The following is a 13,841-nucleotide window of genomic DNA, read 5'->3' as shown; positions in this document are numbered from 1 at the left end:
AAGTGACTGCTGCCTTAGCTGAGATAGCCGAAAAAACAAATCCCCTAACTTCCCTTTCAAAGAGTGGCCCTTTTGCAACCGAATACAAAAGAATAATAAGAACTTATTACAAGGACAACTTCAAAGTAATTGAGCCAGTTGAATATTTTTTTAGAATAGTCCTCCCAAAGAAAGTTTGTTTATATTCCAATTTTGAAAGTTCTGACAGAGTTGTTGAACCGTGATCCTGCCGGAAACTGCTGACCAATCCGGTCAGATTAAAACATACAGAGATGGACTGTACTGCAAAGGGAATCCTTTGCTCTCCTCAGAGAGTTTAAGCATTGCACTTGGGATATATATATATAGATGACTATGAGGTATGTAACCCACTGGGAACATAAAAAAAGCATAAGGTCTGTATCTGTATTGGTTAAAACTTCAACTGCTTCAATCAAACTTGCCAGCATAGTATAGGTCTTCGGTACAATCAGTTTATCTGGCTTGTCTGTGTAATAGCAGTGATGTAAAGAAGTATGGCTATGATGCCATTTTTCGACTACTGATTAGGGACATTCAAGTCCTTGAAGAGGATGGATTATATGTTAAAAAATTGGGAACAAGTGTCAAGGGTTCCATGTTGTATGTGTCAGCGGACAACTTGGGGGCCCTCTCGCTAGCTGGCTTCCAAGAAAGTTTTAATGTTGATAAATTCTGCAGATTTTGACTAGCTAGTCGCAAGGATTTTGACTTGCATGAAGTCAGAGAGGGGGTGTTTCCACTCAGGATGAATGAAACTCACAAACAGACCCTTGAGGAATTGAAGAGGAATTCACTGGTTTCCCTGAATGGAGTAAAGAGAGACTGTGTTCTTGAGAAACTTAATTATTTCCAGACAGTTCAAGGGTTTCCTCCAGATTTTATGCATGACCTGTTTGAAGATATGAGTACCAACAGAGTTAAGTCCCTTATTTCAAAAAGGTACCTCACATTAGATGACCTTAATGCTGTCATCAAGTCATTTACTTTCAAGTTTACTGATAAAACTGACAAACCAAAACAAATTTCAAAGACATTTGTGTCAAAACATTAAATTGGTGGAAACTGCCATGAAAACTGGACTCTTTTAAAGGGGTCATATAATGGTGCATGCACTTTTACAAGTTGATTGTACTGAAATGTGTGTTGGCAGTGCCTGTACACAACCATCATAAAATGATAAAAATCCATCCAGTGTTTTTTTTTTTTAATCTCCTTATATGTTTGACACTCTCTGAAATCAAGCCGTTCGATTTTGTGACGTCACAAAATCGACGCCCCTCCCACTATTGTGATTGACAGCAGCGTTTCAACACAGACCCGCCCTCGCTCGTGAGCGAGCTGTCTGTCATCATAGTGCATTGATATGCTGGAGAAGAATGGCGTCGTCTAAGCGATTGTGGCGTTCTGTTCTTGGGTGTAATAAGGAACACAGCAGTCATTTTGATGTTTTGATGGAATATTCCCAAAGCATTGACGCGGGGATTCCCTCAGGATTCCCCACGATCAACGTCCATGCTGTCATGTTTGCGCGAATCATTTCACCAGACTGCTTTATAAACGAGGATCAGTATAAAACTGGTTTTGCTAAGAAGCTGCTCCTGAAAAAAGGATCGGTACCAACTATTTGTGTTCGTGCTGCACCTCCAGAAGAACTGAAGTGAGTGTAACGTTTTATTAACCTTTATATTAATCTTTATATTACTCTTTGCAAATCGCTTGCTGCACGCTTCACGATGAATGCGGCTGTTTACACTGACGTTCTCAATATAATTCATAATCCCACGTTTATAATGAACAACGCGTTATGGTTATTGTGTTATTGTGTTACAAACGGTGTACGCACAGAACAGAGGGGCGGGGTGAGCAAAGCTCATTATCATTTAAAGACACATGCACTTAAACGGCATGCTGAAAACAGAGCTGTTTTTGACCAGGTAAAATGAGTGTTTTCTTACAATACTAATGAGAATTTTTAATTAAAGTATATTACAAACTTTTAATTTAGACCCTAAAGAATCATATTAGCTTGTACAAAAATGGCATTATATGACCCCTTTAAGGCTCCTGCCATTGATGATGGGTCCCAGAGTACCAGAATGAGACAAGACTTGGCAAGTCTTATTAGATCATAAAGATATTATTGAGCTCCTAGCTACTAGACAATTTGACAATCTGATGAGACATTGTGCTACTTGGAGTCCAAAATCTCAGAACACAGGTGCTTGCTGAAAGAGTGAAACCACCCAACCTCAAACTCAAACCACGCAAACAGAAACATGTTGAAATATGTTCTCTGCACACGCTGTGAGTTTGAGTCACTCGCGCTGTACATTTGAAAAGCAAAACACGCCAAACATTAGGCTTCATCTTTTTACTCCAATTTCATTTCATAACGTCATAATGAATGGAAACTATAGGCTATATGAATATAGGCTATTGTTATTATTTTATACAGCCCTACACGTATATGCCTACAAAGCACAACAAACCTGATATATATATATTATAATTTTTAAATTGCAGTTTTAACCAGAAAAATCTCAAATGTATTCCCAAAATCGTGCAGCCCTATAGTTCAGCATGTCACAGTTTATATATATATATATATATATATATATATATATATATATATATATATATATATATATATATTGTCACGGGTGAGAAATCACACAACAAGGTCGCTCGGTGAAAAGTAGCCCCGGAGGGTGGATTTATTGAAAATACTTCAACAATGGGTGAACGCGGTGAAATGAGGTGAACGCTGTCTTCGTGGCTGGTGCTCCTGTGAAGTCCTCGTGCTCGTGAAGGTGGGTGTCCAGGCGTGCTCGGTCGGGCTGTCGGTCACTCGCTGCCTTCTGTTTAGACGAGAAACAAAGGGTTAGTATCAGCACGTTCAGCATGAGACGGGTTGTCTGTCGAAGTGAGAGAAGTGGCGGCTTTTACAGCCGCTTGATGACGGGCTGCAGCTGTGACCGATCAGCCCGTGATGAGGACGTGCAGGTGTTGTGCGTTGGTTGCCAGGGCGACGCTGATATGCCCAGAGAGACTCGTCACATTCCCCCCCCCCCAAGCGTCGTTCTGGCCCTGGGAACGAGGAGATAGTAGGGGTGAAACAAGGGGTGGGTGGGGAATGACCCCTGACAGACCTGAAAAAGCTGTCCACATCCGTGAGAGCCCATCGGCGTTGGCGGCCCCGGCCCGATGTCGCACTTCGAAGTGGAAGTCCTGGAGCGCGAGGAACCAGCGGGTCACCCTGGCGTTGGTATCTTTAGCCCGGGCCATCCACTGTAGAGGGGCATGGTCGGTCAGCAGGGTGAACTTACGGCCGAGGAGGTAATAACGCAGCTCCAGGACTGCCCACTTGATGGCCAGGGCCTCCTTCTCAACGGCGGCGTAGTTCTTCTCTGCCTGGGACAACTTCCTGCTGATGTAGAGAATGGGATGTTCCTCACCTTCCTGGACTTGTGACAGGACGGCTCCCAGTCCGGTGTCGGAAGCATCCGTTTGCAGCAGGAAGGGGCAGCCGAAGTCGGGGGCGCGGAGTACCGGAGACGCTGTAAGTGCCGTCTTGAGTTGGGCGAAGGCTTCCTCTGCGGCTGTCGTCCAACAGATCTTCTCGGGCTGCCCCTTCCTGGTCAGGTCTGTCAGGGGGGCGGCTAAAGAGGAGAAGTTGGGGATAAAACAGCGATAGTACCCCGCCAACCCCAGAAAGGCTCGTACCTGGGACTTTGTTTGTGGTTTTGGAGCGGTGCGTATGGCTTCCACTTTTTTCTCTTGGGGGCGGATGAGGCCTCGGCCGACCTGGAATCCCAGGTACTTCGCCTCGGACAGGGCTAGGTGGCATTTGCGGGGGTTGGCGGTTAGTCCAGCCCGCCGGAGCTCCGAGAGCACCCTCCGCAGACGTTCCAGATGTTCATCCCATGCCTCGGAATGCACCACGACGTCATCCAAATACGCGGCTGCATACGCTTGGTGGGGCCTCAGGATGATGTCCATCATGCGCTGGAAGGTCGCTGGTGCTCCATGAAGGCCAAAGGGAAGGGTCCGGTACTGCCAATGGCCGCTAGGGGTAGAAAAAGCAGTCTTTGGTTTAGCAGAAGAGGTAAGTGGTACCTGCCAGTATCCCTTGGTGAGGTCCAGGGTTGTGATGTACCGGGCCCTTCCCAGGCGGTCTAGCAGCTCGTCGACCCGAGGCATGGGATAGCCGTCGAATTCGGAGACTTCGTTTAGCCGGCGGAAGTCATTGCAGAAGCGGAGGGTGCCATCCGGCTTGGGTACCATCACGATGGGGCTGGACCATGGGCTGCGAGATGGTTCGATTACCCCCAACTTCAGCATTTCCTGTATTTCTTCCTCAATAGCCTGCCGACGAGCTTCTGGGACTCGGTAGGGCCGTTGCCTGACGATTACTCCAAGGGGTGTCCTGATGTCGTGGTGGATGACGTTAGTCTGCCCGGGCCTAGAGGAGAACACATCCGAAAACTGTCTGACCAGGTGCTGCAGCTCGGTCTTCTGGGCAGCCGACAGGTGGGGATCCATGTCGACAACCACGGGATCGGTGAGACTGAGGGCGGCGAGCTGGTCTCGGGTCCCTTGCCACTTCTTCAGTAAGTTGATGTGATATAACTGTTCTGCTTGTCTTCTTCCAGGTTGGCGTACGCGGTATGTCACTGGTCCAACCTTCTCCACAACGGTGTACGGCCCTTGCCACGATGCCAGGAACTTACAAGCGGAGGTAGGGACCAAGACCATGACCCTGTCTCCCGGCTGGAATTCCCGTGGTTGGGCTGCCCGATTATAGTGGCGTTGTTGGGCCTGCTGTGCTTTGCTGAGGTGCTCCCGGACTAATGGCATGACGCGGTCTATCCTTTCCCTCATCTGTTTTACGTGCTCGATGATCGTGCGGTGGGGGGCAGGCTGCTGCTCCCAGGCCTCCCGAGCGACATCCAGCAGGCCCCGAGGCTGGCGGCCGAATAGGAGCTCGAAGGGGGTGAAACCAGTTGAGGCTTGAGGAACCTCGCGGATGCCGAAGAGGACGTAAGGAATCATCAGGTCCCAGTCCCGCTTGTCCTCCGCTGCTACTCTTCGGAGCATCTGTTTTAGGGTTTGGTTAAAACGTTCCACGAGTCCGTCGGTCTGCGGGTGATAGACAGTTGTCCTCAACTGTTTCACCCCCAGCAGCCTGCAGAGGTCAGCCATTAGCCGGGACATGAACGGTGTTCCCTGGTCAGACAGGATTTCAGTCGGGATGCCGACCCGGCTGGCCAACAGAAACAGCTCCTGGGCGATGGCTTTCGCTGTGGCTTTCCGCAGAGGGACTGCTTCTGGATACCGGGTGGCGTAATCCACGATGACGAGGATGTGTTCATGTCCTCGGGCAGACTTAGGCAACGGCCCCACCAGATCCATTCCGATCCGCTCGAAGGGCACCTCAATGATGGGTAAGGGAATCAGCGGGCTGGGGGGAGGAGTCCTGGGAGCTGTGCGCTGGCAGGTCGGGCAGGCTTTGCAGAAACCTTTCACGTCGGCCTCCAGGCCTGGCCAATGGAAACGATCCCGGATCCGCTGGATGGTGTTAGCAGCTCCAAGGTGGCGTGCCATCGGATGTGAATGGGCTAACTCGAGGATGGTTTCTGTCTTCGTCCAAGGGACGACTAGAAGTTCCTTCTCCTCCCCCCTTCGCTGGGCGACGCAGTATAGCAGACCGCTTCGGACTACAAAATGCGGGAGAGGATGGGGCCGTGGGAGGACGTCTTCGCCATCGATGGCTCTAACTTGACTCCAACAGTGCTTCAGACGATCGTCCTCCCGTTGGTCTTTGGCAAAAGAGCCCCCCTCGCTGGCCTGTTGGAACACATCATAGAAAAGGTTAGTACTTAACGAGGGGGACTCACCATCTCTCCCGCTGTCCGAAGCTAGCAGCGCCGGCCGGCGGCGGGGTCCCTGTGGCCGGCGACGACGGCGACAGTTCCGTTCCGGGCTGGCGGGCTGAGCGGCGGCAGCGAGCAGGCGGTCAAACCCCGGCCAATCTCTTCCAAGCAGTAGTGGGACTGGTAAGTTTTTCACTAATCCAGCTTCAACGGGCCAGGCGCCATGGGCGGCAGCGATGTTCACGCGGCGAGCTGGAACTTGTTGGGTGTCTCCATGCACACACGTGATCGGTAGGTAACTTTTCTGGCCAGGGTGAGGAGGGCACAGATGAGCCTGGATGAGGGTGACCGCGCTGCCCGAATCCAGAAGCGCCCGGACAGGCTTGCCGTTCAACTTGACGTCCGCCTCTGGAGCCGCAGGTGGAACGCGCTGATGGACGATGCAGCCCGCCAGCCAGGTCCGCGGTGGTGTCGTGGGTTCAGCGGTGGGCATTGGCTCGTCCATCGGAGACGGAACTGTCGGTCTGCCAACTGCGCGCGAGGTGCCCTCCGGCGTGCGTCGCTCCTAGACCACCCTCCGGGGAAACGGCGGCGCTCTCTCTCCAGCCTCCCGTTGGTGGACAGCATCCGCCAGCTCGATCGCCTCCACCAAGGCAAGGACGGTAGCCGGGTTCCTCATACCCACCGCCTGACGATGGGACCGGGGCAGGGCGCGGAGGAGGCGATCGACGACCACTCGTTCGACTACCTGAGCTGCGGTGGGTTCGCCGTCCAGCAGCCAATGTTGAGCCAAACGGACGAGATCAGCGGCCTGGGCTCGCGCTGGCACCCGGACTTTGAAATCCCACTCGTGGAACTGTTGCGCTGCACAGATGGGGGAAAGTCCCAGCCGGGCGAGGATCTTGCGTTTCACTTCTCTGTAGTCGTCAGTGATCGCGGGAGGAAGGGAAAAATAAGCTTGTTGAGCTTCACCAGTGAGGAGGGGTGCCAGCGCGGAAGCCCAGTCTTCTATGGGCCATCCCTCACGGTTAGCAGTGGTTTCAAATACTTGTAGGAATGCCTCAACATCGTCGTGAGCCGTCATTTTGGGCAAAAGCCGGGTCGCTCGCATTCGGGGGTCAGGTAGTGGAACCGGCTGGGCAGCCTGGGCATGGAGGGCAGCGATGTCTTCTTCAGCTCTGCCCTGCCGAGTGGCCAGATGTTCCATTATCTGCTGCTGACGGATGCTAACTTCGGTGAGGCGGTGCAGTAGTTCGTCCATCTCCATCAGAAGAGAGAGAGAGAGCGCCGATCGGTGCTGGGGTGATGAACAGAAAGAGAGAAAAAAAATATTACTGCGGTGAACTGCAAACACTTGTGTGTGATTTCTCATGCAGTTGCCCGCATTCTCCACCAGATGTCACGGGTGAGAAATCACACAACAAGGTCGCTCGGTGAAAAGTAGCCCCGGAGGGTGGATTTATTGAAAATACTTCAACAATGGGTGAACGCGGTGAAATGAGGTGAACGCTGTCTTCGTGGCTGGTGCTCCTGTGAAGTCCTCGTGCTCGTGAAGGTGGGTGTCCAGGCGTGCTCGGTCGGGCTGTCGGTCACTCGCTGCCTTCTGTTTAGACGAGAAACAAAGGGTTAGTATCAGCACGTTCAGCATGAGACGGGTTGTCTGTCGAAGTGAGAGAAGTGGCGGCTTTTACAGCCGCTTGATGACGGGCTGCAGCTGTGACCGATCAGCCTGTGATGAGGACGTGCAGGTGTTGTGCGTTGGTTGCCAGGGCGACGCTGATATGCCCAGAGAGACTCGTCACAATATATATATATATATATATATATATATATACAGATGCCACTGAAGAGTCCTGCTGACTTCAACATTCACATGAGTTCAAAAATCAAACACCTTGGAAATGACAGGTATTTACTATGTTTCAGGAATGTATGTGTCTGTTTAAGTCTTTAGATCAGTGTGTTCAATAATGTGCTTTTTTGTCCTTTGTTGTGTACCTTTGGATTATGTTGTGTTGTAAATAAATCCAAACAATCAAAAAGCCATTCTTTTTTAAATCTCTACTCATTCTTTGTTTATAGTTCTCTCACAGCCCCACCTGATAGGGCCATTATGGGATGGTCTTTGTCATTCTCAGGTGTGAAACACCTCCTCGCATGCAGCTTTCTTACACAAAACATGTCTTACAAATTTTAAATCAATATATTGTTTTATCTGAATGAGTACGCAGGATGATTTTCACATAGTTTTGAAGCAAATATTCTAGGCTACGTGATACAATTTTCAAAGGTCTTGTGAAGAAATAATCAGTATGGGTTTCATGGCCTTATTTCAGTGACAATGTTTTTTCACAAACCACGCAAACGTCATTATCTCAAAACTACAAACTTTTATATACATGCTGCTTACATCTTTTTGTAACACAGTTTGTACTGAATACAGTGTAATCAGACTTTAGCCATGAAAATGTCACAAGTAACAGAAATAAGCACAAATGTCAGAGCATGTCAGAACATCTCCGGGGCCCAGAAAACACCTCAGACCCCAGAGGGTTAAAGGATGTAATCATTGATCAATGTAAAAACATCTTTTTACTCTTTCCCCAATTGAAGAGAAACCCTGGAATTTTCTATTCCTATAACAAAATGCTGTTTCGCGCAATCATCTCCCCACAGAACATTCAAAAAGTTAGACTTGATCCTGTTCCAGATTCTGTTGATGGCCTCAAGCTTGAACTTAAAAGCAAGCTCCAGCTGAAAGACCCTTTTGACCTTAAATATGAAGATGAAGACTTCCATGATTTCTGTAACCTTACATGTGTAGCTGATCTGCCCACAGACACTGTGACACTGAAGGTCCTTTTGACCCCCTTTCCAGATACATTGTATCCATTCAGAGTCATCTGCCGCCCGTTCGCAGCTGTAAGAATTGATAAATTAGGAAATTCCAGACAGTCTGTTTCTGGATTGACCAGACCCTGAGAGAACAAAAGGACCTCTCTGAAGATTACCATTTGAACTGGCCCTCGTGCACCATTGAGACGAAAGTCTCACCTCCGAGTCATCCTAATCTACACCTCTTTCCCTCTCCCCTCACCCCCTCTCTCTCATGCTCAGATGATCACCTGGTTTCTCCCAAGAAAATGTATAGTTTAATGTGAATGATTATCACAGAGTATTTTCATGTTTGGTATCATTTAAAATGTCACAGTGCAACTGGTACAAATGTCCTATTTCCAGAATAAGTAAAACACAAGGTAATAAGGTTTTTGAAGGTTTATGGATAACTAGCATACAAGGAGGGGTTGGCCTCTAGACAAATGGTCTCCCTACACCCAGAGGTGCTACCTCTGAATGCAAATTTCCTTTGTTAGCACATGTTTACATGTGAAAGAGGTCTGGCTATTTAATGAAATGCAGCAGGGAGATCGGGGCCTTTTCTGTACTTCAGATTGGCCCGTGAGGCTGAGAGATAGATCTCTCAGCCTCACGTATTTCTTAAAGTTGGGTTTGCATCTTCTCTCTATTCCAGAGCATTTGATGTTTTGTATCGATTATCTTTGAATTGATTATGAAATTGGCAAGATACATTTACCTGACATAATAAATTGTTACATTTGATTATTCTAACTGACTTTGATTTTATTTTCATTGAAGAGTTAAGGAATAGTCAAACATTCACTCATGATTAATGATCCACAGATATCATTAAAACCCTTTCATTTATGGAGTCAGATGAAATAAACGAGAGAATACATAACTAAATGTATTGTAAATTTAACCAACCAATACTTTGCATGAGTGAGGACAGAACACGTGATACCTTCCCCATGTATTGGCGAACCGGCAGATTGGACCAATATAGCGGGCCTTACACAGCCATGGCCAACCGCCTTTCCCATCCCTGTTTTTACATATGATGTGGAGCTGAGGCTAAGACAAGGTAATTAGGCATTTCGGAAGGATGAAACACTTCTGTCTATTCCCAGAGACATGACGATGAAATTCTTGAGAAACTTGCAGAAAATTTATGCTCATACAAAGCCTATCCTGGGAATGAAGAGATTGACAGTGTAGCGACTGCCTTAATTGAAAAACACCCATGTCTCAAAGAGCCAAGCTCCACATCTGGATGGTATGGGTGGAAAATGAGTTTTAAGTTTAAGATGGATAACTACAGACAAAAGCTGAGAGATGCTGGTTGTCAGAAACTGAAAGTGAATTCTGAAAGGAGAGGTCTTGGGGAGACAAGAGGAAAGCAAACAAAGTTAAGAAACCTAGACGGTGTGAAACAAATTTTCTTCCAGATCTACCTCAGGGCAAAGACCGGGAAAGTCTAGATAAGGAAAGAGAGCAAATAGCTGTGGAGATGAGCAAGAGGACTCCAGACATCACCTTTGTGAAGACATATTCTTTGAGAAGACAAGAAGTTGTTGAGGAGAAGCCACCAGTGTCACAAATGAAAGTCCGATGGCCAGCACTTTTCACAGAGAGACAGGTAAATTGTGTTGATTTGTTTCTGTGTGCTTTGAATTTATCACAAAATCTTGGGCTATGAAAGTTGTGTGATTATATGTCCAGTTCTGTCATGTTAAGTGAAATGAAAATGTTTTAACTTCCTGCATGATATTTTAATTTAGTACTGTTGAAGACTGTCACTCTGGCATCTTTGTTAAATTTGTAAATGTATTTATGTTTTTATAGATCAGCAAATAATTCACCAGGCTTGTGTCAAAGGACCTGAGCAAGTCCTTTTTTGAAGGCCTAGATGGTCATCTCTCAAAGCTGATACAGTTGTTCAGGTCAAAGCGTTATGAGGACATTCCAGAAATGACTTCAATACTGGAGAGCCTTGATAAGGATGTGAGTCAATTTATTTTAAAGCAGTCTTGATCTCCCCAAAATGACAATTGTGTGATCATTTACTCACTTTCATGTTTGTCCATTCTTTTTTCTTCTATGGATCATAAAACTAGTGTTGGTGACATCTTTTCATACAGTGACTTCAGAGTAAGTGTCTAAAAAGTAACCTATACGATTTGTATGTCATATTCCAAGTCTTCTTAAATCATACAATCTCTTTGTATGATGAAAACATAAAAATGTCAGTCTTTGTTTACAATAATGTTTGATAGTATTAGCTACTACATAAATATCAAACCTCATTGGTTCTTGCAAGTCTATTGATCAAATGTCATGACACAAGAACTAATGAGGTTTGATGTTGTTGTATTATTACGTAGTAACATCAAAATTGATATGATCAGTTCATTACACAAAGTTATCTTCCAAAAACTTTTAAAATAGGCAACACGACTCATCCACTACTTTTACTACATTTTTTATAGTGTTGACTTGTCCTTTGTAGAGCTTAACAGCCTAGCCAATGTTCATTTTCATTGTATGGAATGAAGATATTAATGTTTGCATGTGTTTGGAGTGGCATGTTGATGAGTAAATGACGATTATCATCTTTGGTAACCTATCCTTTTAAATCCTTTAAAGTGTTGTTAAAACCCCAATGAATTTAAGGCAGGGGTGCCCAATCCTGCAGAGTTTAGCTTCAACCCCAATTAAACACACCTAAACCAGCTAATAAAGGTGTTCAGGATCACTACAAACTTCCAGGCAGGTGTGTTGAACCAGGTTGGAATTAAACTCTGCAATATATTATTGGCCCTCCAGGAGCAGGATTAGACACCCCTGATTTAAGTGCCATGAGCGTGTTACATCCACTATTAAATCTTATTTTGGTGCTGAACAAAAAGGTAACAAACAACTGTTGTTGCACCACGTCACTGTTGATTTATTTACAACAAAAGTATACATATGTAAATGTGCAAATTTGAAATTAATGTTTTTGTGCTTTTATTTTTTCTAAAAAGCATCAAAGAGGTAGGGGGAGAAAGAATAAACGAATAAAGAAAAACAAAGGATTGAACTTATTGTTAAGTTAAGTCTGAAATTGAAGGAAAGAGGGAGAACTATATATATTCATCATTGTTTAAAAGAAAGAATTGAGATCAAAATGGGTGCAGCCTATTGGTTGTGAGCACAGTGCTGCTGGAACAACCAGGGAAGCTGATTGGCCATTGAAGATCAACATGACACAAAGGACCAGGTGTGTGATTGTCAGCATGCTGAGATCTTTGAGCAGTGGATGTGCTTCTCCTACCTAAACTGGTGGATTTTGGAGATTATACAACCAAATGAGAAAGATTGGTAATCAGCATCGAGTCAATTGAGTTTGTTCAAAGACTGCTGGGGAAAGCCAAAATGTGTTCATCAACTTGGAGTGCTACTGGTAGGACAAATATTCATTGTGTTTGAAAGTTGTTTGATGCTAGCATTGTAGCATCTAGCATGTTAACTGGACATGTGCACTAGGTGGATATGATTTTATATTGTTGTTGCTGTTTACAAGTTGCTATATAAACCACAAATAGTTTAACAATATTGTTGTATTTTTAATATCTCTAAATGTACATTCATTTTGTGTGTAGTGATTCATATATTTATATGTTTTTCTATATAGGTTATTAAGCTAAGCTAAGCTAAGCTAAGAGATATTCATTGAAACAAGAAGATCAAGTCATTGTGGAAAGATTTTCAATAAATTGATTTGATGAAGAAGAATTCAATGCTTTGAGTTATTCCATGCACCTTCCTCTTAAAGTTGATTGAAGCCTTTTCAAGTTTGGGCAGACATTGAGGCACAGAAACCCTGAGAACTTGACACTTAATAACCAACGCTTGTGGATAAGAAGATTAAAGGCTTCTGAGGGTCCAGAAAATAAAGCTGGTGCAAAACAAGAATTAACATTGTCAAAACAAGTCATCAGAGAATTGAGTTGTTTGAGAAGACGTATCATTGAGACTTGAAGATAAGATGGCAGAAGAAGCTTTGGGGAAAACGGTGGATCAACTTAAAAGAGAGAGAACCACTGCAAAGATGTGTTTCACAAGGCAAGGCAACCTTCTCATTCGAGAGTCAAGTCAAATGATTGAATCTGAACTTCGGAAGGAATTCCAGAAACTCTCTTCTAGTGCAAGAGCGCTTTTTGATGCGAATGATGACTACAACATGGGGTTGCTGGCAGAGCTGGAAGTTAAAGCAAAGAGTGATGAGAAGGTGGAACTTGAAGTACAGCAGGCAGCAGATATTGAGAAGACTGTTAAAGATTGTGAGACAAAGCTCGAAGAGGTGCGGAAAATTGTCCAAATTAACTTGTGGCAGAGGTATGGCCAAGAGGAATTGACTGTTGCAGTCCATGAAGCTGAGAAGGCTTGTGATCATTCTGCTTCAATACCTGTTGCTGGTGTCAATTGTGAAGGATATGAAGTTCAACTAATTCACTTGGAGAGGCTCTTGAGTAGAGCAGTCAAAACTCTATCCAGCTGGGAGCGATGGATTCCTACAGGAGAGAAAAAGGACTTTGAGAGCAGAGTAAAGCAGTTAAAAGTAGAAAATAATGCACTTGTTTCAAGAAACAGTGAGTTTATTACTGCACGGAATGCTGAAAGAAGTTCTCAATTTGCAGGCCCTATAGACCCAAACGCAGTTCTCCAAACTATGCCGATGACACCAGTTGTGAGAATAAAACCAACTAGTTTGCCTAGATTTAGTGGATTCAAGAGAGATTTCTTCCGCTGGAAGAAGGATTGGGAAAGTTTGCAGAAACAAGGTGAACCATCTGGATCAGTAGAGGTCAAGAAAATCCAGCTCCTGGACAGTTTGGATGACAGAATTGTCAAGGACTTAAGGCTGTCAAGTTATAGTACTGCTGAGGATGTGTTTAGAGTGCTGGAAAATCGATTTGGCAACAAGGTAACAATTGCCATGGAAATTATTGAAGAACTGGAAAGAATTCCTGGTGTGAAGGGCAATCAACCCCGAAAAGTGATAGACTTGATCCAGACTGTTGAAAAAGCTCTATCTGACCTGAC

At 45.5% G+C, this 13,841-nt stretch overlaps 1 protein-coding gene across 9 annotated transcripts in view; it reads right to left on the bottom strand.

Moving 5' to 3' along the window:
- dusp22a (dual specificity phosphatase 22a) overlaps positions 1-13,841 on the bottom strand; it is a 164,058-nt gene that overhangs the window by 38,626 nt on the left and 111,591 nt on the right. The window contains exon 7 of one of the 9 annotated variants that reach the window (XM_084123516.1): positions 7,253-7,497. The exons of the other annotated variants lie outside the window; for them this stretch is intronic. Within the exon in view, the coding sequence (XP_083979642.1) occupies positions 7,354-7,497 (144 nt within the window). The 3' untranslated portion in view covers positions 7,253-7,353. Of the gene's footprint in view, positions 1-7,252; positions 7,498-13,841 lie in introns of those variants that run through there. 9 annotated transcript variants of the gene reach the window in all.

Source organism: Abramis brama (assembly GCF_963993115.1).
Source record: "Abramis brama genome assembly, chromosome: 9".
Lineage (NCBI taxonomy): Eukaryota > Metazoa > Chordata > Actinopteri > Cypriniformes > Leuciscidae > Abramis > Abramis brama.
Note: the sequence above shows the minus strand (reverse complement) of the source record. Positions and strands in the feature narration are given on the sequence as shown.